Source organism: Bos grunniens, chromosome 23 (assembly GCF_055505025.1).
Source record: "Bos grunniens cultivar Pamir isolate PY7600 chromosome 23, Bosgru_T2T1.0, whole genome shotgun sequence".
NCBI classification, from domain to species: domain Eukaryota; kingdom Metazoa; phylum Chordata; class Mammalia; order Artiodactyla; family Bovidae; genus Bos; species Bos grunniens.
Window position 1 is genome coordinate 17,903,481 of NC_141187.1, and position 26,566 is coordinate 17,930,046.

The following is a 26,566-nucleotide window of genomic DNA, read 5'->3' on the forward strand; positions in this document are numbered from 1 at the left end:
GCAGCGCGCAGGCGGTGGCGAAGAGACGCCGAGCGGGCCGAGTGCGGCCGAGCAAAGCCGGAGCCGGAGCGGGGCCGCAGGAGCCGGGCAGGGTCCGGACGGGCCGAGATGCCCTATAAACTGAAGAAGGAGAAGGTGAGCGTGGTCCTTTTCCCCGCGCCTCCGCCTCGGGGGCCTGCGCGGAACTCTGGGAGGGGCCCGAGCCAGGCCCGGGACAGCCCCAGACCGACCCTCCCGTCCGGCCCCCGCAGGACTCCCCGGGGCCAGCCCTCCATCCCCGCTGCTCGTCGCACCTCCAGCCTTTGCCGCAGCTGAGAAAGCTTCCACCCTTGTCCGGGATAGAGTCCGCCCCACATGCACCTCCCTTCCTCTCTCCACCGACCCCCGGCCCAGGGTAACCTCCTCCCTCCAGATCCTGCCTCGCTCCCAGGTCACTCTCCTGCTTTTTCTCCCCCCATCACCTCCCCATCCCCCACCCGCTTGCCGTTTGGGACAGCCGCTTATTTGAGACAGCACCTCCCTCCAGAACTAGCCCCCCCTTTTCAGCCCCGCGCAGCCCCTTCTCGACCCTCCTCTTCTCACCCGTCTGGGCTTGGGCCTGGGCCTGCCTTCTCCACCGTCCCTTACAGCAACCTTCTCCCTCCCCGCCAAGCTCCTTGACCTAGAACAGCTCTGCTTTTCTCTCTCCTCCACCGAATCTGGCCTAGGCCCCTCCCTCTAGTTCTTCCTTCACACACAAACTTGTAAACCAGGACCGAACCCTTCCTTCTACTGATGGAACCTTGGAAGTCAGGGTGTCTGAGCGCATTCAGTGCAATCCCTTATGATACAGATGAGGAGACTGAGGCCTCGATCCTAGGGGCAGGGGAAGGGACTGGGCCAAGGTCACACAGTCTCCTGGAGGCCCATCTGTAATATCAGGTCTCCTGACTTAAAGGCCTCCTCTGTACCAAAGCCTTGATAACAGGCATCACCCCGCTCCCAGGTTCATCCTAAACCAGTCACCTTTCATCATCTGGGCAGGCCCCTCCCCTTATTCCTAATTGAGGATAACCTTTGCAGTTTTCCTTTTTTGTACCAGTGCTGGGTTTCTGTCTTTCCAGGGCCATACTATCCTCAAATTGGGAATCTGCCCTCACAGACAGATTAGCTTTTCTTCTTAGCCCACAGGCGAGCCACCCCTGGACACCCTTGCTTTTTGTCTGGTGTCCTGACAGGCCATTTCTTGATGTTGCCTTCTTTCACCTTCCTCCTCTACCTCCGAACTGCCTTCCCATCTTCTTCATTCCTGTCTTTCTGTATCCTTTATTTCCTGCTGTTGCTGAGGTCTGACTCAGAGGTGTGGTTCCTTTGAGGTACAGACTCACACAGAGGATGCTAGGATACCAGTTCCAGCCTCCCCTAGCTTCTTCTCTTCCCCGGGGCTGGCCCCTCGCGGTGGACGCCAGCTCTGGCCTGGTGTTCTCTTCACCCACTTTATGACCCCAGAGATGTCTTGTTTTCCTTTGCCCTCTGATTGGCTGGGTTGCTGCTTGTGCCATCTCTGACCTTATCAATTAGACTCCTTATCCTGGGGCCGATGGAGATTTGTCAGACGGCTCTGATTCTGGATTGTCCCCATAACCTCTCAGGGCCTGAGATTCTGAACGTTGGGTTAGTAATGGTATAGAAGGCACTGTACCTCCTAGGGAGCTGAGCTGGGCAGGTTTGGGTGCCCCACCCAGGCCCCGTGCCCTTGGGAAGCCGGCATGCTGAGGTGGTTTGGGCAGCTTAGCTGTAGGTGATACACGCACAAGTCAGCCACACCAGGGGCTGAAGGGCTTCTACGAGGAGTGTGGAGAGGGATGAAATTCAGAAGAAGCTGATGAGTTCCTTGCCGATCTGTAGCTTGTTTTTTTGTTTTTTTAATTTTTACTTTTTGGTCATACTGCCCAGCCTGTGGGATCTTAGTTATCCTATCAGGGATCAAACCTGAGCCTTTTGCACTGGAAGCATGGAGTGTTAACCATTGGACTGCCAGAGACATCCCTGATCTGTAGTTTTTAGTCTGATGGAACAGACACTGTCTCATCCACAGAAAGCCTTTATCTACTAGAGGACTGAGAAGAAAATCTCTTAAGACTTTCTAGGACCACAGGTGTAAGTGTTTGGTTGGGAAAGAGTATGAGAAGGATCGGGGTGCATGGGCCAGGCACCTCTGATCCCCTTTAAGGTGTAACTTTCTACTTTTGATTTCCAGTTGCATTTGGCCTCCTTCTATGGTTGACAAGTCCTGACAATGTGACTGGGGTTTGCCTAAGTGGGGTGGGGACAGAGAGGAGGAGGGGATGGAGGATCTGTATTGCTCATCTGTCGTTTCTCCCCTTTCTCCTTTATCTCTGGTGGTCCCATTCTTGGCCAAACATCATGGCCTCTTTCCTAAAGCCCATTGCAAACCCTTAGTTGGGGGTGAGCCCTCCCTTCTCCCCTGGATTTGCAGAACACTTGGTAGGTTACTTATGGCCTTTTTGTGTTCCCTTGGACTGGAACTGTGGACATGTCTTTTCTTCCCCCTGAGAAAATAACTAAGCTCCATTTTGGTTTGGTGTCATCCTTGTACACCTTAGGCGCTCAATGTATGAGCGCTGAGTCAACCCTTGGGGAGATTTGCATCCCTCCTCTTCCCTCACATTCTGATCTAGGACTTCTGTCTTTTTGGTTGCTGGGTGGAGGTGTCCCCACTCCCTCCCACTTTCTTGTTCATAATAATAGTAATAACATTGACTAACATTTCATTTTTCACGTGCCAGACACTGTACTAAAGGGAACTAGGGGGACTTCCCTGGTGGCCCGGTGGTTAAGACTGCAAGCTTCCACCGCGGTGGGTGTGGGTGCAGTCCCTGGTCCGGGAACTAAGATCCTGCATGTCGTGCGGTGCAGCCAAAAAATTAAAAAATAAAAACATTAAATAAGCAGAAGGAATCAGGTACTTTGATTGTCGGCACTGAATAGACGAGGAAACAGGCTCAGCGAGGTTAGTTAACTAGCCCATGATTGTGTAGCTACAAAGAGCTGGGCTGGGAACACATGGCTGGCTGTAAACCACAGTGCCGTGTGGCCCTGGACGGCTGGGATGGGCTGAAGCGTGTGCACTTTGCCTGTTGTCTTGCGGGGGCCAGGGAGCAAGGGTGGAGGCCTGGTTCCCACTGCCCACCACCCTTCAGCACACACCCCCGCAAGCAGCCGGGGTCTCTCTTTGGCACATTCCCTGAGAAAGATGTCTGAGCGCTGCAGGGTGGGTGGAGGGGTACAGAAAGGAACGAGGAACCCACGGTCAAGGAGAGAAGTGAGACGTGTGTGCACGTGGGCCAGCTGTGTCCCAGAAGCCCACGACTGGGGTGTGTGCAGACGGTCGCCCCAGTGTTGCATCCTGCAGGCACCCCCTCATCCTTCTCCTCTCTGCCCCATGTTCTGTGCCTCTCCCTGGCCCCTTGGCGAGGGGTGAGGGTGCCCAGCCCAGTGAGGGGCCACGGGGGAGGCGCTCAGCCGCCTAGAGCACACGCATGGCTCCTTCATGACTGGAGCTGCTCCACGCCTAGAAACAGCTCCCTGCCTCCCCGCCCCCAGGAAGCCTTCCCCCTGCTCCAGCCCACGCAGCGCTCGCTTCTCCCTGAAATCCTTTAGCCCCCATCAGCATAATCACTGGGTTTAACACTTCTCACTGAAGGGGCTCAGGTGCTCAGGAGTCGCAGGATCTCAGAGCTGGAAGTGATTTCCAAGTCCCCCAAACCCATCTGCCTTTAAGGCTGGGGTCCCTTTTGCGTCGTGCCTGGGAGGAGGCCTCAGTGCACCTCTGCTCGCGTGCTGTCAGGTGGGGCGCTGCCGCCTCCCTACAGCAGGTTTCTGTGCAGCTGCTCCAGGAGAAAAGTCTTCCTCGTTTGTAGTCTCAGCCTGTCTTCCTGCTACCTTAGCCCGTGGCTCTTAGGGCTTCTGGGTCCACGTAGAACAAGTTGCATCTTTAGTCCACATGGCAGCCCTTCATTTATTTGTAAGGATCCCTCTAGCTCCCCCACCCGCCAGGGCTCCTCCCTCCCATTGTTAACTATCCCAGTTCCTGCAGCTGTTGCTCTCAGGACATGCTTTTGAATATACTCCCAGTATGGGTTGTATTTCCCTCCTGAACAAAACCTAGGATTTGTCTTTGTCCCTCCCAAAGTCTGAGGCTCCCGATTGAGCTAGCCTCCAGGATGGCTCCGTCAGTGTCAAGGACACGCACGCTGCACAGGTCTGCTAACCGGACGGCAGGTCACATGAGCTGCCGTGGCAGCCACAGCACATGGATGATTTGTGTTGAGCTTGCAGTCGGATCGAAATCCCCAAGTCTTTTTCCCATTCTCCCCATCCTGTTCCCTGGGCAGTTGTTTTTTTTGGCCTGGAGCATAGGAAGAGATGCTGGGCAGGCCAGGGCTCTGAGCCCGCAGCCAGGTTCCCAAGGGAGACTTCAGACTAGTGCTCACTCTTCATAACCCTTCAGGGCCTTACCCCCATCCCTGTCCTTGTGCCTGTCCACCAAGGCCTTCTTGGGACAATTCCCATACCTGTCAGCATTCTTGGGCCCCACTGATTATGCCAGTAGCAGTTACTAGTCTGGGTGCTGTTTGTGATATCCAGAAAATGCTTCCCGGTCTTCCCAGATAGCCTCGGGTGTAGCGTGATGACCCTTCCCTCTAGCCTGAGAGCCTTAGGCCCGCTCTGCCCACTTTAACCAGAAGCCAGTCTGAGCAGCTTGTTCCAGGATTCGTTTCCCTTGAGCCTCCTCGCCCTCGTTCTTACTTGACAGAGGCCCTGACTCATACACCAGTCCTGTGAGGTGAAGAAGCATGATCATGCTGTATTATTGTGTGTTGGAGTTGTCTTTCTAACCAGATTCTAAATTCATTGGTGCCCTTGAGGGACCGATCTCCCTTGGTGTACCCCAAACCCCACCCTACTCCCCCAGGTTTAAGGTACATGCTCAGGGGTCCTGACTGATTGATTCAATTGGATAATTGGATAAGACCGAAGGGATGTGGATAGGGCCTCCCCCTGCCTGATCAACTGCTAACTCTCCATCTCCCCCTCTCAGGAGCCCCCCAAGCTTGCCAAAGGTACGGCCAAGCCCAGCAGTTCGAGCAAGGATGGTGGAGGCGAGAGCACGGAGGAGGTAATAAACGTGGGCACTGCCCTAGTTATGCTGCAGGCAGCAGCTCCAGCTGCGTGATGGCCAGTGGGATGAGGGGTCCCTGGGGGGGCCAGAGGTTATCGGGCAGAAGGGAAGGAAAGGCTGGCCAGACCATCCTCAGGCAGCATTTCACTTTGGCTGCCATGGACCAAAGACGCCTTCCAGTTTTCCCGACTCCCCAGCCATTCCTGTGAAAGTCAGTTCTCTGTCTGCCAAAGGGTTGAGAATTCCTTTTCTTTTAGGGCAAAAAGCTGGGGGGATCCTGGGTCCTGGGGAGGAGGGGAAAGTGCACAGGTGCTCAATGGGGGCAGCAAGTGACCTCAGCGTGGCTCTGGGTGGGACCGGGGGTGGGGAGTGGCTAGTGTCCCTGAGTTGGGCAGGGCTGGGCCTGCTGCCCTTGGTGCGGATCAGATGGGAGCTGCTGAAGGACAGTCATGAGCAGAGGTCAGCGCAGCCTGGCAATCTAGGGCCATAAAGTAATAAATGGCAAGCTGTGCGTGCACAGGATGGGGGAGGGACTTAAGGAAGTCTGGAGTGTGTCCGTGGAAGTTTGGGAAGTGTGTTTAGTAGGATGCTCAGATGCTGAACGGTCCTGGGAGCATCAGCAGGTGTCTGTGTTACCCGGAAGCTAGTGATCCTTGTTACTATGCTTCCCGCCTCCTGTGCTAAGCTGTTCAGAGGGATGGAGATGAAAAGGAAATAGAACTCCCTAATTCCAGGCAGGTCTTAGGGGTTGAGGTGGTGGGTGGAGAGGAGATGGACTAAAAAGTGTTTGGTTGGGGTTAACTGTGGCCCTTGATTCTTCTGGATACTCCTGGTCCCTGTCACTTCCAAAGAGGGCCAAGCACTTTTTACACCTATAACCATCATTTTTCGCTTCACTCAAGTGGTGGGAGGCAGCTGGGGAGGTTTGCCCCACCTTACAGAGGTGGGAGTTGAGGACCACAGAGGAGGAATTTACCCTGGTGTCTGGACACGTGTCTCGGCTTGTCCTTGTCACCCAGTGCTGGACAAGCAGTGGCTTGTCCCCAGATGTGTTTCCCCCACCACACTATGAAAGCAGCTGGCTTCCTCCTCTGTGTGCTGGGGCCCTCGGTTCACAGGAGGTCACCTGGAGATGCTTCTGCGGGGGGGCGCCCTCTCCGGGCTCAGTCTCCCCTTCAGGAGCCATGACATGTGGGACCTGCAGGGGAGGTGGTCAGAGCCAGCAACTGATTCCAAAACGGCATGAGAGACTTAGAAACAGGATTAAAATACATATTTATTTGGCTGCACTGGGTCTTAGTTGCAGCATGCAGAATCTTTAGTGGCAACACGTGAGCTCTCAGTTGCAGCATGCGGGATCTAATTCCCCGACCAGAGATGGAACCCAGGCCCCCTGCTTTGGGAGCAAGGAGTCTTAGTCACTGGACCACAGGGAAATCCCAGAAACAGGATTTAAAGGGACAGAATGGAGTAGCTCAGGGGCAGCTCCCACCTTCTGCCTGACCTGCTCCTGCTCGTTCAGTTACTGGACACATTGGCTGTCGTTTTCTGCAAGCAGCCCTCCTGAACCACCTGCCCCCATCCCCATGCCCAGGGCATCAGGGCTTCTATATCACCCCACGGCAGCGCTCAACCACAGCAGTAACGGAACAGTTCCTGGGAATTCATTGTGTGTCAGTTGTCTCCTATGTTAGCCTGTGAGCTCCAAGAGGCTCTTGTTCACACTGAAGGGCCTGGCACACGAGAGGCACTAGCATTTGAATGCATTCATGAGTGTGTGAGCAAGCAAACCAGCTTCAGGTTAGACCTAGAAGGAGCCTGAGAGGCTAACTGTCTTCTTTCATAGGTAGGGAAATGAAGGTCCAAGCAAGTTAAGAAAAGAGCTGAGACTAGCTGCTGTGATTCCTCTGCCGCCCTCTGGAAAAGGGGAGTGTTGCCTTCACCTCGGCCTCTGTTTTGTGAAACGGAGCCTCACGTGTCTGAGGCAACTGCAGGAGTTCTGCTTTGTGAATTTGCAGAAATGCATGAGGGTGGTCGTAGGCAGAGGGATGGTGGAATGGTTGGGGACCAGGCCATGAGGCCCAGGACATCAGACACTGTTTGACATAGTCCTTCTCTCTCTCTCTTTTTTTTTTGGCCATGCTTCCCAACTTATGGGATTTTAGTTCCCTAACCAGGGATTGAACCCAGGCCCTCAGCAGTGAGAGAGCAGAATCCTAACCACTGGACCATCAGGGGAGTTGCCAGGCACAGTCCTTCTCTTGCCCTTTTTCTAATCCTGAACTTTGGGCTCTTACAGTCAAACTTATCCTGTGTCAAACATTTTCCGGTCTTTCCAGTTAATCCTAATAATACTTCTAGCAGCCAATGTGTATTGTATTGAGCAGGTACTTGTATATAGTTTCCTAGGGCAGCCATAACTAGTTACCACCAACTGGGTGGCTTAAAATAACAGACGTTTACGGTCTCACAGCTCTGTAGGCTGGAAGTCTGGAATCAAGGTGTCAGCAGGCCACGCTCCTCTGAGGGTCTAGGGAAGACTCTCTTCCGTGCTTCTCTCCTTTCTGGTGGCTTTCTTCCGTCCGTGGTGTTCCTCAGCTCATGTACTCAGTCGTGTCTGACTCTTTGCCCTCCCAGGAGCTGTAGCCCATCAGGTTCCTCTGTCCATGGGATTTCCCAGGCAAGAATACTGGGGTGGGTTGCCATTTCCTCCTCCAGGGGATCTTCCCGACCCAGGCATCAAACCCGCATCTCTTGCATCTCCTGCACTGGAGGCAGATTCGTTACCACTGAGGCACGTGGGAAGCCCTTGGCTTGTAGGTGCATCAATCTCTGACTCGGCCTTCACTCAGCGTTCTCCCGTGCCTCTGTTGAGTCACTAAGTCACGTCAGACTCTTTGCGACCCCATGGACTGTAGCCTACCAGGCTCCTCTGTCCATGGGATTTCCCGGGCAGGAATATTGGAGTGGATTGCCATTTCCTTCTCCAGGGGATCTTCCCAACCCAGAGAATGAGCTTGCGTCTCCTGCGTTGGCAGGCAGATTGTTACCACTGAACCACCAGGGAAGCCCCCTGTGCCTCTATGTCTGTGTCCAAATTTCCCTTTTAATAGGATACCAATCATGTTGCATTTAGGGCCCACCCTAATCCAATGTGACCTCATTTTAACTTGATTACATCTGCAAAGATCCTGTTGCCAAATAAGGTCACATTCACAGATGTTGATGTAAATTTTGGGGGGACCCAGCACACTCTGACCCAGGCAGGGTGCTAATTACTTGGCATGCACTTGATCTTATAATCTTATCATTTAATCTTTACAGCACTCCCCTGAGGGCATCTGTTATCATCCTAAGCTCCATTTTACAGACAAAACTGAGGCTGAGTGATATGAAGTAGCTTGTACTCGGCAGTAAAACAGCAGAACTGGAATTCAACCCAGGCCTGTGTGGCTTGGGAGCCAGTCCTCTGGTGTTCTTAATGACCTGATAGGCTGGTGAAGAATCTTAGAATGGAAAAGAGTCTTGAGAGATCAGGTCAGACCTGCTGCAAGCCAGGGGTCTTTCCTGGTCTGTCTTTGGAGAGAGCAGTTCATATGCTCTGTGCCCTGTCTTGAGTTCTGGGAGCAGGGACAAAGGGAGGAGGAAGTAATCTGAGTCTCCTCCACTTCAGCCTGACACCCCTGTAGACAGAGTTGTTACCCTGAAAGCATTTTTGGTCCTATCAGGCCTTTTGCTGAAAAACTCCTGTTGTCATCTCATTGCTCACAAATTCAAATTCCCACCCTCAGCCCTCGTGGGCTGGCCCTGCCCTGTCTTCCAACCCCCCTAGACCTCCCACCTTTCAATGCTATGAGCCTTATTGATGTCATCCCATTAGTCTGGGGGCTTCCCTGGTGGCTCAGACGGTAAGGAATCTGCCCGCAACGCAATGCTGGAGACCTGGGTTCAATCCCTGGGTGGGGAAGATCCCCTGGAGGAGGGCATGGCTGTCCATGCCAGTATTCTTACCTAGAGAATCCCATGGACAGAGGAGCCTGGTGGGCTGCATACAGTCCATGGGGTTGCCAAGAGTTGGACACGACTGAGCAGCTAACCAGAGAAGGCAATGGCACCCCAGTCCAGTACTCTTGCCTGGAAAATCCCATGGACGGAGGAGCCTGGTAGGCTGCAGTCCATGGGGTCGCTAAGAGTCGGACACGACTGAGCGACTTCACTTTCACTCTTCGCTTTCATGCATTGGAGAAGGAAATGGCAACCCCCTCCAGTGTTCTTGCCTGGAGAATCCCAGGGACGGGGGAGCCTGGTGGGCTGCCGTCTATGGGGTCGCACAGAGTCAGACACGACTGAAGCGACTTAGCAGCAGCAGTAGAGCAGCTAACACGCACATTAATTAGCCTGGACTGCTTTTTTTCCCTCTCCTTTCATTCTTTTTATTTTAAAATTTTTTATTTGATTTATTTATTTGACGGTGCTGGGTCTTAATTACGGCTTGCAGGATCTAGTTCCCTGACCAGGGATCAAACCCAGACACCCTCGTTGGGAGCTCGGAGCCTTAGCCCCTGGACCACCAGGAAAGTCCCCTTTCCTCTCATTCTCTGCCTGAACCTGTGTTTATCCTTTAAGAGCCGAAGCAAAAGTCACCTCTTCAGGGATGGCTTCCCTAGGTCTTTAGGCAGCGTTTGTCACTCAGCCCTCTGTGTTCCCAAACCTTTTGCTGCTCTCTGGTTTCGTATTGCCTGTGTACTAATGATTGCTTTCGTGTCTGTCTTGCCAACTGAACTGTGAGCGCTTTGAGGGCAAGGGCCCTACTTTATTCACCTTTTCATCTGCAATGCATAGTGTGATTCGTGCATAAATGAAGGAAGGACTGCATTAAGCACAGGTGGGTAGAGCTAGCTCTTGGTGTCAGTACAGGAGAAAATGCCTCTCTGATTTCCAGAGTTTTAAACTACAATGATCTTCATTCAGCCAGTTAATTCACTGTGCAAAAGCTATAACATTAATCTTTCATTTTTCACTGATAATTTTATCTTTCATCTTTTTCCTACAATACCTTCTATAGTGCTTAAATTATATTTCTACATGCCAGTTTATGTTTAAATATATGGGTTTAATGATTACTGGTGCCTGCGTTAGGATCAGCTTGAAATGCGATTGGTTCAGAGTGGGCAAGTATGGTTGCAGTCTCTCCTGAGTGTGGGTATGATGCGTCAATTCACGGCCCCACTGGATTGCTGGAGGCCTGCATCCAGGAAGGCTTCTTGGAACTTGATCCTGTTGTAAGTTTAGAAGTGGGAGGAGGGGACTTCCCTGGTGGGCTACAGACCAGTGAAGTTGCTCAGTCGTGTCCGATTCTTTACACCCCATGGACTGTAGCCTACCAGGTTCCTCCATCCATGGAATTTTCCAGGCAAGAGTACTGGAGTGGGTTGCCATTGCCTTCTCCAGGGGATCTTCTCAACCCAGGGATCAAACCCAGGTCCCCCAGATTATAGGCAGATGCTTTACTGTCTGAGCCACCAGGTGATCTACTGGTTATGAATCTGCCTTGGGATGCAGGGGCTGCGGGTTGGACCCTGATACGGGAACCAACATCCCACATGCTGTGGGACAATTAAGCCTGCTCCCCGCCCATGTGCCACGACGAGAGTCCGTGACCTGCAACAAGATCCGACGCTGTGAAATAAATAAATATTAAAAAAAAAAAAAAAGAAATGGAAAGGAAGGCTCTTCAGGCAGAGGTGACAGCCACTATGGAGTCTCAGAAGTGGGAGCAGGCAGGATACAGGAGAGGGTAGCGGGCAGGTCACTAGCTTGCCCTTGGGCAGTGTCCACCCATACTTTGATGGCTGCAGAAGGTTCTCCTGGAGATGCCCCTGCCTCTCATCTCTAGCCCAGGTCAGTGAAGGAGACATTGGATGCTAGAGCCTTAAGGAGAAAGGGTTGAACATGAATGAGTTCCTGGCACACACCCATACTCCCTCTGACAAGTATGTTTCCTAGACCAGGACTTTGCTGGCCAGACCAGCTGTCTCTCAGCTGCTCCTTGTATCTGGGGCCTGGGAGCCAATGGTCCTTCTAAAACCAGGGTGGCCCAGTGGGGTAGGGACAGGGCAGGGCAGGGCAAGCTGGCTCAGCGGCTCTCTGGCCACCCCAGCCTTCAGTCCCTGCTGGGGAAGGGACCTTAGGCATCAACTCATTGGGTGGTTTTTTTAAAACTATGATTTTCAGCCATGCAACGTCTGTTTTCTTAAAACCTTACTTGGAGAATGTTTGGCAAACTACTGATCTAGTCCAACCCTCTGCTCGTTAGCACAGAAAATTGAGGTCTTGCTTTTCCCTTTTTGGGAAGAATGCCTCATTTCTCTGGATGTCCCCTCAGTCAGAAGTTCATGCAGATGCGGGTTTTTGCATCTTACCTGGACAGATGGAGAGAGATGTCTTATTCCTGAGTCTCACTCCTCAGCTGCCGCCGAGCCCATCACTGTCATCTCCTCGGTGTTTCTCGCTCCTGCTGTGCCCCAACCACTGTGCAGGGCTTTGTTTGGAGGGTCCCCGGCAGGCACAGGAGGGGCCTGTGGGGATGGGCCTGGGCTTGGCCCCTCCATCAAACAACCAGTCATCTGCTGAATGCCTGCTAGGTGCCAGTGCTGAGGAGACCTAGAGGCATACAAACCAGGGTCCTGGCTTTAAAGGGGCTTGCTTTCTAGTGAGGGGATGACACATACACAGAGCGAGCAAGAGGTGTCACTGGGGATGATCACAGAGCCAGTGGAACAGGCAAGCAGTGTCAGGAGGTTGGGGGCGGAGTGGGGACAAGCAAGGCCTGGAGAAGGCTTTTTGCGAGAAGGTGGGTCTTTTCAAATATTTATTTGGCTGTGCCAGGTCTTAGTTGCAGCTCTCGGGATTTTTAGTTGTGGCATGTGGAATCGAGTCCCTTGGCCAAGGATTGAACCATGGCCCCCTGCATTGACAGCATGGAGTCTTAGCCGCTGGACCACCAGGGAAGTCCCCCTAAGGAACGTTTGAGGTGCTCGTTTCCGGGATTTCCAAGGATGGGAAATGATAAGAGTATTAATAGAGAAGATACTACTTATAGGATACTTCCATGTGCCTTGTACTGTTCATTACAGCCCTGTGAGGTCAGTCCTGTCGCTGTCCCTGCTTTACAAATGAGGTGCAGAGAGGCTGTGACCTCCTGGAGGTGGTATTGTTGTTCATTCGTTAAATTGTGTTCAAGTCTCTAAGACCCCCTGAACTGCAGCATGCTAGGCTTCCCTGTCCTTCACCATCTCCCAGAGTTTGCTCAAATTCATGTCCATTGTGTCAGTGATGCCATCCAACCATTCATTCTCTGTCATCCCCTTCTCTTCCTGCCCTCAATCTTTCCCAGCATCAGGGTCTTTTCCAGTGAGTCAGCTCTTTGCATCAGGTGGCCAAAGTATTAGAGCTTCAGCTTCAACATCAGTCCTTCCAATGAATATTCAGGGTCGATTTCCTTTAGGATTGACTGGTTTGATCTCCTTGCAGTCCAGGGGACTCTCAAGAGTCTTCTCCAGCACAACAGTTTGAAAGCATGAATTTGTCAGTGCTCAGCCTTCTTTATGATCCAACTCTCACATCCATACATGACTACTGGAAAAACCATAGCTTTGACTAGATGGACCTTTGTCAGCAAAATGATGTCTCTGCTTTTTAATAGGCTGTCTAGGTTTGTCATAGCTTTTCTTCCAAGGAGTAAGCGTCTTTTAATTTCATGGCTGCAATCCACCCACAGTGATTTTGGAGCCCAAGAAAATAAAATCTGTCACTGTTTCCACTGTTTCCTCATCTATTTGCCATGAAGTGGTGGGACCAGATGCCATGAAATTAGTTTTTTGAATGCTGAGTTTTGAACCAGCTTTTTTACTTTCATCTTTCACCCACGTCGAGAGGTTCTTCAATCTCTCCTTGCTTTCTGTCATTAGAGTGGTATCATCTGCGTGTCTGAGATTGTTGATATTTCTCCTGGCAGTCTTGATTCCAGCTTGTGAGTCATCTAGCCGGGCATTTCACATGATGTACTCTGCATATAAGTTAAATAAGCAGGGTGACAATATAGAGCCCTGATGTACTCCTTTCCCAATTTGGAACCAGTCCGTTGTTCCATGTCCAGTTCTAACCGTTGCTTCTTGACCTGTATACAGGTTTCTCAGGAGGCAGGTAAGGGGATCTGGTATTCCCATCTCTTTATTTTATTATTATTATTTTTTTAAAGAGTATTTATTTATTTGGCTGCCCTGTGAGTTTTGACATTCAAACTCTTAGTTGCGGAATGTGGGATCTAGTTCCCTGACCAGGGATTGAACCCAGGCCCCTTGTGTTGGGAGCATGGAGTCTAGCCACTGGACTACCAGGAAAGTCCCTCCCATCTCTTTAAGAATTTTCCACAGTTTGTTGTGATCCACACAGTGAAAGGGCTTCCTTGGTGACTCAGTCGGTAAAGAATCCACCTGCAATACTGAGACATGGCTTCTATCCCTGGGTCAGAAAGATCCCCTGGAAAAGGGCATGGCAACCCAAACTAGTATTCTTGCCTGGAGAATCCCATGGACTGAGGAGGCTGGTGGGCTACAATCCATATGGTCTTAAGTATATGACTAAAGCGACTGAGCATGTATGCATGCACACAGTCAAAGGCTTTAGTGTAGTCAACGAAGCAGAAGTAGATATTTTGTTTTGAATTCCTTTGCTTTTTATATGATCTAGTAATGTTGGCAATTTGATCTCTGGTTCCTCTGCCTTTTCTAAATCCAGCTTGAACATCTGGAAGTTCTCGGTTCATGTACTGTTGAAGCCCAGCTTGAAGTATTTTGAGCATCAACCTTCCTAGCATGTGAAATGAGTGTAATTGTATGGTAGTTTGAACATTCTTTGACATTGCCTTTCTTTGAGATTAGAATGAAAACTGACCTTTTCCAGTCCTGTGGCCACTGCTGAGTTTTCCAAATTTACTGGCATATTGACTGCAGTACTTGCACAGCATCATCTTTTAGGATTTGAAATACATCAGCTGGAATTCCATCACCTCCACTTGCTTTGTTTGTACTAATGCTTCCTAAGGCCCACTGGACTTCACAGTCCAGGATGTCCAGCTCTAGGTGAGTGGCCACACCATCTTGGTTATCTGGGTCAGTAAGACCTTTTTTGTATAGTTCTTCTATGTATTCTTGCCACCTCTTCTTAATCTCTTCTGCTTCTGTTCAGTCCTTATAGTTCTGTCCTTTATTGTGCTTGTCTTTGCATGAAATGTTCCCTTGGTATCTCCAATTTTCTTGAAGATATCTCGAGTCTTTCCCATTCTTTTGTTTCCCTCTGTTTCTTTGCATTATTCACTTAAGAAGGCTTTCTTATTTCTCCTTGCTGTTCTCTGGAACTCTGCACTCAGTTGAGTGTATCTTTCCCTATCTCCTTTGCCTTTGGCTTCTCTTCTTTCCTCAGCTATTTGTAAGGCCTCCTCAGACAACCACTTTACCTGCTTGCATTTCTTTTTCTTGAGATGGTTTGTCACCACCTCCTGTACCATGTTACCAACCTCCATCCATAGTTTTTCAGGCACTCTGTCTACCAGATATCATCCACTGAGTCTATTCCTCACCTCCACTGTATAATCGTAAGGGATTTGATTTAGGTCATATCAGAATGGTCTAGTTGTTTCCCTTACTTTCTTCAATTTAAGCCTGCATTTTGCACTTTGGAGTTCATGATCTGAGCCAGTCAGCTGCAGGTCTTGTTTTTGCTGACTGTATAGAGCTTCTCTACCTTCAGCTGCAAAGAATATAATCAGTCTGATTTCAGTATTGACCGTCTGTGATGGTCCTGAAGATTACCCAGCTAATAAACAGTACAATCAGGGGTCAGACCGAAGTCTGTGCTCTTGACCATCAAGCTCCGCAGATAAGGATTTGGCTGTTCCTGCAACAGAGAAATGGAAGCCTGAAGCGGGGAAAGTCCGAGGCACACCAGGCTCTGGCCCCGCTGACCTTCTGCCTCTCTCCCCAATCCTCCACCGATGTGTGATCTGTCCTCCATGCACAGGAAGAGAGACCCCAGACTCCAGGGTGCCTTGCACTCTCTAACCAAGATCACGCTGGCTTGGTGTAGTCCTGGCAAGCGAGGCATTTGGTGGCCGCTCTTGCCCCACTTCTTTGGGTTCCCCTGGTCAGATTGGTGTCTGGGGTTCATTTCAGGTGGAGGAGAGGGCCAGATGGCTGAAGCGGTCGTGAGCTACACTGGACTCACCGCCTGCCCAGGCTGGACCCAGCGTTTGTCTTCTGCCTCTGATCCTGAGATAGGTCACAAGCTTGAGACATTGTTTTTATAAAAAATTCAAGAGCACACAAAGCATAGTGTGTGTCTTCCTCCTTCCCCCTTATTGCAGAGAATTTCATATTCTCCTGTTCTTTTTTTTTTTAAGTTTAATTAAAAAAAATTTTTTTTTGTTCGTTCGTTTTTTTGGCTGTGCTACATGTAGGATCTTAGTTCCTCAACCAGGGATCGAACCCGTGGCCCCTGCAATGGAAGGGCAGGAAGCTTGGAGTCCTGACCACTGGACCACCAGGGAATTCCCCCCATTCTTATTTTATGAAGTGCAAGTTTGTGGAGGGGGCTGCAGAGGAGGCAGGGATGGCAGGTGTGAGGACAGGAGCACAGCTTTCCTGTGGAGTGGGTCCCCAACCAGACGTGACCTCACTCCCATGGTCCCCCCACAGTCTCTTCTCTGGTGGGGGCAGGGGTTGTCCTGAGGCTGAGTCTCCCCTCTCCCAGCCCCGCAGACCACCTGGGTGCGTGCTTCTGAAAATGGGCTTCATGGGGCTCTGATTCCCGTGTCCAGGAGGAAGTAAAGAAACAGCTTTAGGAAATTAGCTGTCTTATAAAAGCAGTGTCAGCCTGTAAAAAAAGAAAGTTAGAAGAGTAGGAAACAGTCATGTCTAATTCTGCTGTCACAGGAGATAGTCATGAACACAGTGCACTTGTTCTTCTCTTTCTTACCTGGGTTTTGGGTTCTGTGCATGTGCTCTAAAGTAGGTGAGCTCATTTTGTATATACAGGTTTGCATTCTGCTTATTTAACTTAGCATAGGGAGCAGTAGGGAGCAGTTTTCTCTCATTCTATACTTTTAGGCTTTTTAATTTTTATCAATATGGTAATAGTTCAGAAAGCCAGATAGTGTACTGTTTATATATGTATGTATATTTTTCATTAAAAAAAATTTTCTGGCCACGTTGTGTGGCATGTGGGATCTTAGTTCCCTGACCAGGGTTTGAACCTCCACCCCCTGCATTGGAAGCACAGTGTCTTAACCACTGGACTGCCAGGGAGTCCCAGATAGCGCTCTTGGGCTTATAATGAGCAGGGCAGCCCTGTCCCTGGTCTTTGTTGTCCTGTTGTGGCAGCCACATTCAACTCCTAACTCTTTCCTTGGAGGTTGACTTTTCTACTCCAAATAACTTTTTTACTGCTTTTTAAAAAAAGTTTTCGAGGTTCAGCTATCTCTTGACTTCCGAATGTGGAAAGTTAAGGCCCCAGTGTCTTATACCTCTGTGCCCAATTTTCCCCTCCTCTCAAAATACTTACCATCCATTTTGGGTAAATTACTATGACTGTGTAAATATTGTTCACAGCTGAACCACGTATGATTACACTGAGTACATAGTTTTCATAAACATAATTTTAACTCTGTGATTTCCATGTATTCATTTATGTATTTGCCATTATATGACCATAAAAAGTATTTTCCCACTAAACCTTTTTTTATATTTAGGATTTTTCACTTTTTAAAATTTCCACGCCCTTTAAAATTTTTTATTTATGTGGCTGTGCTTAGTTGTGCCTTGTGGGATCTAGTTCCCTGACCAGGGATAGAACCCAGGCCCCCTGCATTAGGAGTGTGTAGTCTTAGCCACTGGACCACCAGGGAAGTCCCTACTTAGAATTTTTCTTAAACTGCATTTCTAGAAGTTAAACTACTAGAAGGAATTTCTTTCTTTTAACTTTTAACTAGAGAATGTCACATATTCGGTAAATGATAAAATCCGGTAATCTCCAGCATACTGCTTGATGAATTTTTACCTATGTTTGTGCTATGAACCACCTCCCTGATCCAGTCAAGATACAGAATGTTTCCATTAATCAAAAGGTTCCTCATGCACCTTCTCAGTCACTTCCCACATCCCCCTCCCCTCCCCGGTGCGCGCACACCACTGGCATCTCCGCCCTGGCAGGAGAGCCACGGGTCTCACTTCTGTCACCATCAGTCCGTCAGTTAGCTTTAGCTCTTGAAGAACACGAGTGAGTGTTCTAAAGGCTCTTCGTGCACAGGCAGTGGGCATCACTTTGGGTGACATGGCTTCTAGGCCACTCACTCCCTTCCAGGGCCACAGTCTGAAGTTGCCTGTGACTCTGGCCTTGGCTCCTTTGGGGCAGGAAGCAGCTGTTTGCTGCTCAGGCCTGTAGAGGCATAAATGTACGTGGGGCCGGGGGGTTTGTCGTGGAGGTGGCTGGAGGTGGGCAATGGAGCAGGGCAGGAGTGGGAAGTAGAGCTTGGCGAGTGGACTTCAGTGAATTGCTCGTTTGACCAGGCCCAGCCGCAGCCGCAGCCCCAGCCCCAGCCACAACCCCAGCCGCCATCATCCAACAAGCGTCCCAGCAACAGCACGCCGCCCCCCACGCAGCTCAGCAAGATCAAGTACTCGGGGGGCCCCCAGATTGTCAAGAAGGAGCGACGACAGAGCTCCTCCCGCTTCAACCTCAGCAAGAACCGGGAGCTGCAGAAGCTTCCTGCCCTGAAAGGTACTCGGGGAAGGTCAGGGGGGCTGGGGATCAGGCCGAGGGGACAGTGGGCGTCGGCAGAATAGCAGTTTGGGGGTATTTGGGGGGTGGACATTCTAGAGAATGTGAGGCGGATTGCCCTGGGGTGCCAGGGGAGCAGGATGGCAGCAGGAAGCGGGAGGGGAAGGCCCTGCAAGGCGAGCAGGGCAGCGCAGTGAAGGACCAGGGAGGAGACCTGACCACGGCCCCCCTCCCCGCCCCAGACTCGCCCACACAGGAGCGGGAGGAGCTGTTTATCCAGAAGCTGCGCCAGTGCTGCGTCCTCTTCGACTTCGTGTCAGACCCACTCAGTGACCTCAAGTTCAAGGAGGTGAAGCGGGCGGGACTGAACGAAATGGTGGAGTACATCACCCACAGCCGCGATGTCGTCACCGAGGCCATCTACCCTGAGGCCGTCACCATGGTGGGCGCTGGGGAAGGGGAAGGCAGGCAGGGCAGGGGCCCCGGAGGAGCGCAGACGGAGCTCTCACCTGGGCCCTCCCTACCCCTCAGTTTTCAGTGAACCTCTTTCGGACGCTGCCCCCCTCATCGAATCCCACCGGGGCCGAGTTTGACCCCGAGGAAGATGAGCCCACCCTGGAGGCTGCCTGGCCGCATCTCCAGGTACCAGGGCAAGGGGGGCCGGGGCCTAGCTGTGGGCAGTGGGGTGCCCTGCAGCAAGGGGGCGCTCGCAGTCCTGGGGGAATGCCCCTAAGCGCTATTCCTTTCCCCCGCAGCTCGTCTATGAGTTTTTCTTACGTTTCCTCGAGTCTCCTGACTTCCAGCCAAACATAGCCAAGAAATACATTGACCAAAAGTTTGTCCTTGCTGTGAGTCCCTGAGGTTCCGCCTCCCCCTCCAGTCCATCAGCTCTAGCCCCTCGTCCCGACTCATCCCAGCTGCCTCTGCTGAATATCGGTACTGTACTGGGGTTCAGCTGTGTCTACTGCAGACTGACTTGGGGGTCTAAACAAACCTGTGTTCATAGAAGCTTCCAGCATAATGGAAGAAAACACAAAAGCAGCAGAGTTACTGCTCACCGCCCCCCCCACCCCCCAGTGGGGTATGCAGGGTGCATACCCAGACATCACCGGGGGGACAGCGGTAGCATAGAATCACTCTTCCCAGGGGCTTGGCCCCACATGCCCTCTTCGGCCTCAGAGAACCTCTGGGCTTCCCCTGGCCAGGACCCAGGTCACCCCAGCCCCGGCCTTCCCCCAACTCCGGCCTCACTGCTGCTTCTCCTCCTGCCTGCTCCCAGCTCCTGGACCTGTTTGACAGTGAGGACCCTCGAGAGCGGGACTTCCTCAAGACCATCTTGCATCGCATCTATGGCAAGTTTTTGGGGCTCCGGGCTTATATCCGTAGGCAGATCAACCACATCTTCTACAGGTGAGGCCAGGAGCCGGGGCTCAGGAGCAAAGCAAGCCCCCCACTAAGGTGGAGGTGGGAGAAGGGCGGTAGGTGGGACTTGCAGAAGGGCGGAGGGGTGTTGGGGGTTATCAAGAGAGCCTCTGTTCCTCCCTCAGGTTCATCTACGAGACAGAGCATCACAATGGGATTGCTGAGCTCCTGGAGATCCTGGGCAGGTGAGAGGCGGGGCGGGGGCACACAGGTCTGGACAAGGTCGGGCAGGGGTAGCAGGTGCCTTGAGCTTGGACATGGCCCTTTGGTCCTAACAACCCTCCTTTTCCTCCCAGCATCATCAACGGCTTTGCCTTGCCCCTGAAGGAAGAGCACAAAATGTTCCTGATTCGGGTCCTTCTTCCCCTTCACAAGGTCAAGTCCCTGAGTGTCTACCACCCTCAGGTAAGCTGCCTTCCTCCTGGTGTTTGCTGGCCCTGGGGGCAGAGACAAGAGGGAGGGGGAAGCATTCTGGCTGCAGAGGGAATGAGGGCGGGATTCCTTTCTGCCTCCCCTTCTGTTCTGAGGTCTGGTCTCTGTTACTGATCTCTGTGACCTTCTGACCCCTGATGTCACCTCCTTTTTCCCTCAACCTCCCGCAGCTGGCATACTGCGTGGTGCAGTTCCTGGAGAAGGAGAGCAGCCTCACCGAGCCGGTAACTACCCCCCGGGCCCAGGTTCCATCTCTCCCCGTCATCAGTCCTTGCCAATGGGTTCCTTTTGAGCAGCGCCAGAAGCAGGTTCCCAGAAGGGATGTAACCCAACAGGTGACATGGTTTCCTCTCTGAAGGAGCAGGAAAAACCTTTGTGCACCCAGATCCAAGCTGGAGAAATACCAGTACTTAGCCAAGGCCACCCCGCGCCCACCAGGGTTGGCGGGGAGAGGGCAGGAAGGCTTCCTGGAGAAGCAGGCGGGGGTTGAGGGCGAGTTTTATTCCAGGTCCTCCTCCTCTCACAGGTGATTGTAGGCCTCCTCAAGTTCTGGCCCAAGACCCACAGTCCCAAGGAAGTGATGTTTCTCAATGAACTAGAGGAGATCCTGGACGTCATTGAGCCTTCAGAGTTCAGTAAAGTGATGGAGCCTCTCTTCCGCCAGCTTGCCAAGTGTGTTTCCAGCCCCCATTTCCAGGTGAGACCCAGGCCCAGAAAATCCCAGCCCCGGCCTCCCAGAAAACCGAGGCAGGGCTTCAGCCTAGTGAGCCATGTCCCCACTGAGTCCTGCTGGTCCCCACCAGGTGGCGGAGCGTGCCCTCTATTACTGGAACAATGAATACATCATGAGCCTGATAAGTGACAACGCCGCCAGAGTCCTGCCCATCATGTTCCCTGCGCTCTACAGGAACTCCAAGAGCCACTGGAACAAGTAGGGAACTGGGGTGGCGCTGGGCAGTGAGGATCTGGTTTTGGAATATGGGAGGGTGGGGATGGACTCAAGAGCCAGTGGTCTCACCTGGTCCCTCAGCAAGCCGGGGCTGGCACCCACTGTATATTAACAGGGCCTTGAGGGACTGACTGGGGAGAAAAGATACCCACATGGGAGATCTGTGCCATCCAGCACCAGATTAGTGGCCTCTATTGCATCTCTTCTTGAGGTCAGATATTCTGCAGCTTTGGAGAGTTAATTCCATGTTGTGAGAAGCTGATGTGATCCTCTTAGAATGTATTAAATCCTAGTGTTGTAAAAAAGCTTTCCTGCTAAAAGCAAGTGTGTGGGAGGCCATTAATGCTGGGTGGACAAATGAGAAGTAATGGGGAAGAGTGGGCTCTTGGAGTGCATGGTTCAGGCAAGGATGGACAGGCAGACCCATATTTGTAAAGGGCCTGAAATGCCAGTCTCAAGTCACATGATCTGTCCAGAGCAATGAGCTTATAGCTGCAGAGGCTGATGGGATGGGAGGAGTCCGCTGGAAAGCTCTCGGCAGAGTGAAAGCTCTGGGAGAGTGAATTGAGGCCCTGGCACAGTAAGGGTAGTGCCTCCTCTAATCTACCTCATCTTTCTTCCTGGCCGCAGGACAATCCACGGGCTGATCTACAATGCCCTGAAGCTGTTTATGGAGATGAATCAGAAGCTGTTTGATGACTGTACGCAACAGTACAAGGCTGAGAAGCAGAAGTGAGTCTCTCCTGGGGGGTGTTTCTCTTCCACACCAGCCCCCGGGCTTCTCTCTCAAGCCCATCCAAATCTTGTCTTTGCTTCCTCCCTAGGGGCAGGTTTCGCATGAAGGAGAGAGAAGAGATGTGGCAAAAGATTGAGGAGTTAGCCCGACTTAATCCCCAGGTGAGCTGGTTCTGCCATCGCCCTGCACTGAGAGGTCCCCGCTGGGGGTGGGGGAGGGACGTTTGAGGAGGGCGGGGAAGCGGACAGGGCCACACACCACCCAGGTGGCCACTTGTCTGCCTCCTTTCCTCCCAGTATCCCATGTTCCGAGCGCCTCCCCCTCTGCCTCCCGTGTACTCGATGGAGACCGAGACCCCCACGGCAGAGGACATCCAGCTTCTGAAGAGGACGGTGGAGACAGAGGCCGTGCAGGTAGGAGCGGGGAGCACAAAGACAAGACAGCCCTGGGAGGGAGAGGAGGCTGGAGCCGCAGAGCCGGGGACTAAGGGGAGGAAGACGGTGGGGTTACTCGGGGTACTCGGTCGTCATCCCCCACCCTCTGCACACGCACACACAGATGCTGAAGGACATCAAGAAGGAGAAAGTGCTGCTCCGGCGGAAGTCCGAGCTGCCCCAGGACGTGTACACCATCAAGGCGCTGGAGGCGCACAAGCGGGCGGAAGAGTTCCTAACTGCCAGCCAGGAGGCCCTCTGACCTCCTCGCCTCCCACAGCAGGGCAACGGCCCACTCGGCCCTGGGACACTGCCCCAGCCCTCCTCCACCCTCTGCTCCCCACTGGTTGACTTGGGGCAAGGCAGGGCCTCTCTGCTCTGGGGACGGGGGGACGTGGCCCTGGAAGCAGGGGCACCCAGAGAGTGGCCCCTCTTCTCCCCCAAAGGTGTTCATGCCTCCCTGCGCCTAGTACAGACAGGCTGGGCACGGCGGTGCTCGGCGCTCTGAGAGTGACATGGGGATGCCTGGCCCCCTCCTGCTCCTCACCCCACAGCTACCTGAGGCTGCTCTGAGAAATACACACAGAAATTAATACGCTCCTCTCCCCCTCAGCCCCAGGTGCCCCCTCCTCGTCTCCCTCCCCTGCAAGTCTGTAGGGGGCAGCAGGAGACGATTCTCACCAAAGTTCTGTCAAGCCCCACTGGCCCCTGGAGTGAATTAGCCGGTGGGGAGCCAACCCTCAATGGCCCAAATAGGCCCCCAGACCCAGAGGCGTGCAGGCTGATGGGGCTGCATTATTTCCTCTTACCCCTTGCCTGACCAAGACAATGTGGGAGGGCAAAAGGAGAAAAGCATAGGCTCTGGACCACAGCTGATGAATAGAGGGCCCAAAGGGACCGAGAGAAGGGGATGAACAGACACCGGACCCTGTGCCCCCTCTCCGGTGAGCAGCAACCCTGGGATCACTGACATGGAAGGGACCACCCCGGGGCTGACTGCTTTCCTGTGCTGTTGGTCCCCAAAGCCAAGAAGAAGGAAGCAGGGAGCAGTGCTCCAAGCATGGCTCCCCCCAACACCTATTTATTTCCTTGTTTGTGTTGATGCTGGGCAGGTCCTCATTTGTCCCTTTCAGGTACCTTGGAGGGGTGAGGGGCTGGGGAGGGCCAGACCCAGGTTCCGAGGGCACAGGCAGTGCAGCTTTTGGCTGTGTACATAGGGTGCTTTATTCTCCACAGAGTGATACATGCTACGGTGGGTTGGGCTTGGGCCGATGTCCCCATATGTACAGAACTGAATAAAGTGGGTCTCTGAGAAGAAGTCTGATTTGCCTTGATGTGGAGGGGAGCTGGGGAGGATGGAGATGAATGTGACACCAGGATATGTTCAGTCCTGTGCTGGTTCTGGCCTGGAATGCAGGGAGTTAGGGCAGCTCTCAGGGTGGTCACTTCCAGGCAGGGGCGGCCTGCCGGGCTTGGAGGGCCTTCTGTACCACGTCTTCCCACTGGGCATCTGATAGCTCGTGAGCCCAGGCAGGAACCCCTGGTGCAGGCAGGCTTATACCAGCCATTGTCCTTTTCACCAGCTCTACATGTTCTGAAATCACAGGCAGAGACCAGTTAGTGGGTAGGAACGATGGGACCAGCTCCCCTCCCCATTCGTTGAATCAACTCAGAGATTCTGGACTAGTAAGGTCACTGTATCTGTCCAGTTATTCCTAAGGAAGCCTGCCCATCCTGGCAGTCTAAAAAGAATAGCATCTCACCTGGATTCTGAAGTCCGCAAAATCTTAGATTACAAACTATTCTTTTAGGAGCAGGATGTTCCTCTGGGACTTCCCTCTATTGGCATTAACCAGTCCCCTTCTTCCATAATTATGCCAGAGTAAAAGAATGATCTCTTTTACCTGGGTCCATGGGAATAGAGCTGTGGTTGTTCAATGCTGTAGCTCCCTGCTCATCTTCGTCCTCACTTTCTAGTGGTGGGTCCGGCAAATGAAGCCCCAGGGCCTGCAGAACCCAAGAAGACAGTTCAGGGTCAGTTCTTCAGGGACTCCTGCTCCACCTGCTCAGGAACAATGCCTCCCCCACATACCTGGATCCGATCCTGGATATCAGCAACTACATCTTCTCCATCCCCCACTGGTGCCAGTTCCACCTCCTCTTGTTCAGGATCTTGGTTCAGAGGCTGGTAGGAGTAGCCAGCTGGTCCTGCCCCCGTTTCCTCTTGTTCTTCCTCTGGTTCCTCACTGCTCCAATCCCCAGTGCCTTCCGTGGGGCCCTGATGTGGCCCCAGTTCCTCAGTCTGATTGGGGAAGATACGTTCAGGACCCATGGTGTCGCCCCCTAGAACTACTGTTGCCATCGGGCAGGGGCTGCAAGAACAGGGAGGCAGGAGAACACGGGTCGGATGAAATTAAATCCACTTTCAGCCTCTCAACCAGCTCCTGGTGGTCTCCTGCTAAAGTCCACAAACATTTAAACGCCTCGAGTTTCCTGCACTTCATACCACCCAGCCTGTCCTGGCCCCTCACTTCTTAAAACCACTCTTATTCCTAATCGAGGCCCACCCGCCTTTCTCTGCCAATTCTTAAATAGCAGCCCAACCGGAGGCCATACCACCTCTCAAAAGACACCCCTTCGAGAACGCCCCCTCCCCCCAATCCACTTAGGAACTCCGGGTCGCCGAACAAGATACCTCGGACTAGGCATACCCGTCCCCTTCTCTCCCCTCCAAGGGCTTCCCCTCTGTACCGCCTGACAAACGCTCTTCGGGCCCCTGGGGCTCCCTTCAAATGGCCCGAGTTGCGGCGTTCCCCACCCTCCCCACTGATTCTCCGCAGTGGTGTTTCCGCGCGCCTTACCCGCTCAGAGCCCGCGACCCAACCCGCACCTTCACTTCCGGCGGGGCAGGACGTGCGGGTGGGGGCGGGTGCCCAGACCTCCAGCCCCGCCCCACGCTCGTGATTGACGGGAGCTTGGACGAAGAGCCCGCCCCTTGCCCCGCCTCCACCACCTTCTCCCAGACCCAGGACTACATTACCCAGTAAAGTCCGGGATCTTTGACACGTATCTGCGCACCACCTCCTCCGGCTCCTGCCCACTCTTCGGCAGCTCCAGGCCCACCGGAATCCCGTGGACTACAAGTCCCGGTACGCTTCGAGCACTCAGCTCGGACTGCACGTGCGCATCCAGCTGCCCGCCGGAAGGACACAGCCTGGCTGTGTTTATCTCGTTGGGGACGGAGTCGTCGGTTGGCGCGCAACGGGTTCTAGGCTGCAGGCAGCGCGAGGACCCGCGGCCCCGCCCCGGCCCGGCCTGGCAGGTAGCCCGGGGTGGGCTGAGGGACAAAGAAATTTGTAGGGGCTGGAGACGCCCCTGCCTAGCGCTGGGGTCTTGGGGGAGGGGCCAAGAAGCAGCTCACCTGCTGCGGTGGGGGCTGGGAGGGAGCTGGGGGGATGATGGGAAAGGAAAGTGTTAATGGGGAGAGAAGGGCTCGGGGAGGGTGGTGAGGAACCCGTGGGGGACACCTGGTAGCTGGAGGAGGCCCTGAAGGAAATTGGGAAGAAGATCGGGTTATGAAGGGAACAGGGAGGCTGAGGATAATGGAAGAAAAGGGCGGGGGTGTCTGGCGTTGTGGGGGAGGGGAGGTTGGGATGACTGGAAGGCGACAGGGATAGCGTCATATACAGGGAGGAATATCTCAGGCAGAAAGGGGTCAGTGAATATTAGCCTTTTTTCCCCCTTAATGGAAGAGCAAAAATGAAGGGCTGTCACGGTGGAGCTTGGAGTTGTGGGGGAAGGAAGAAAGGGGAAAAAAAATGCAAAGCTCTCAGGAGATCAAGAAGGGCCAGAAACTGGGAATGAAAATTGCACGAGAATAGGAAGGCGGGGGGCGGGGGGGCAGGTTCATGAGGCGATTGAAGATGCTTGAGAATGCGGCAGTGATGGAGGATGGGAGAGACCGGGAATAAGAGGAGCCTCTGAGACCCTGGGGGCTTGTTGTCCCTGAGCTTGAGTTGTTTTTTTGGAGGAGAAGCCATGGGGTTTTTCCTCCACCTTTGCACGGAATTGCTTCTCTCTTGCCTTCTGAATGCTCTACCTTGATCTAGCTGAAGGGGAAGGTGGAGTCTATGAGGGAAGATGAAGGTCTCCCATTCTTAAGCCCGTCAACCTCCTTCCTATCTGTCCCCATAAGCTCAGATCCAAGAGCTTTTGGATTGAGGACAGAGTAATGAAGTGAGAGTGGTTTCCTGCTGGGGCTATTTCAGGTTTGGCAGAGTAGCTATTTAAAGCGTGGGGTTGGGGGTTGAGAGAGGTTGGGTAGGGGTGGAGGACTGGCAAGCCAGCTGAAGCCCATATGTCTTTCTTACGAGGGCTGGCCATACTTGAGCTTTTTGTGTGCCTGAGGTTCTGCCTGGCACTTCCCTCTGCCAGGGCTTCTTGAACAGGGAGAGATGATCCACCCAAACCTATCAGGTGCCTGCCAGTGAAGGCAATAACAGCTATAGGAGACCTGCCTGATAGAGCCTTCAAATGTACCCATTATCACTAGGTTGGCGGGTTGTCTTTAAGAG

The 26,566-nt window shown here is 52.9% G+C and overlaps 3 protein-coding genes across 9 annotated transcripts in view; 2 read left to right on the forward strand and 1 right to left on the reverse strand.

The window, feature by feature from the left end:
• On the forward strand, positions 1-23,310 carry PPP2R5D (protein phosphatase 2 regulatory subunit B'delta). The gene is made up of 16 exons (XM_086371726.1): positions 1-135; positions 5,105-5,182; positions 17,809-18,019; positions 18,262-18,461; positions 18,551-18,661; positions 18,775-18,867; positions 19,299-19,429; positions 19,567-19,626; positions 19,738-19,846; positions 20,044-20,097; positions 20,400-20,570; positions 20,677-20,804; positions 21,453-21,554; positions 21,647-21,719; positions 21,855-21,971; positions 22,117-23,310. The coding sequence occupies exons 1-16, from the start codon at positions 109-111 to the stop codon at positions 22,252-22,254; spliced, it is 1,803 nt and encodes a 600-aa protein (XP_086227852.1). The 5' UTR covers positions 1-108; the 3' UTR covers positions 22,255-23,310.
• Positions 23,192-26,566, reverse strand: part of MEA1 (male-enhanced antigen 1) — a 4,290-nt gene continuing 915 nt past the window's right edge. The window contains exons 1-4 of one of the 6 annotated variants that reach the window (XM_086371741.1): positions 25,033-25,238; positions 24,085-24,364; positions 23,897-23,999; positions 23,192-23,586 (exon numbers count right to left, since the gene is read on the reverse strand). In XM_086371741.1, the coding sequence (XP_086227867.1) occupies positions 23,435-23,586; positions 23,897-23,999; positions 24,085-24,354 (525 nt within the window). In that variant the 5' untranslated portion in view covers positions 24,355-24,364; positions 25,033-25,238 and the 3' untranslated portion in view covers positions 23,192-23,434. Of the gene's footprint in view, positions 23,587-23,896; positions 24,000-24,084; positions 24,451-24,687; positions 24,906-25,032; positions 25,239-26,566 lie in introns of those variants that run through there. The other 5 variants (XM_086371739.1, XM_086371742.1, XM_086371740.1 and 2 more) reach the window with 5 other exon arrangements.
• Positions 25,224-26,566, forward strand: part of KLHDC3 (kelch domain containing 3) — an 11,475-nt gene continuing 10,132 nt past the window's right edge. For both annotated transcript variants that reach the window (XM_086371731.1, XM_086371730.1), the window contains exon 1: positions 25,224-25,314. The gene's annotated coding sequence lies outside the window, so the exon portion shown is untranslated. The remainder of the gene's footprint in view (positions 25,315-26,566) is intronic.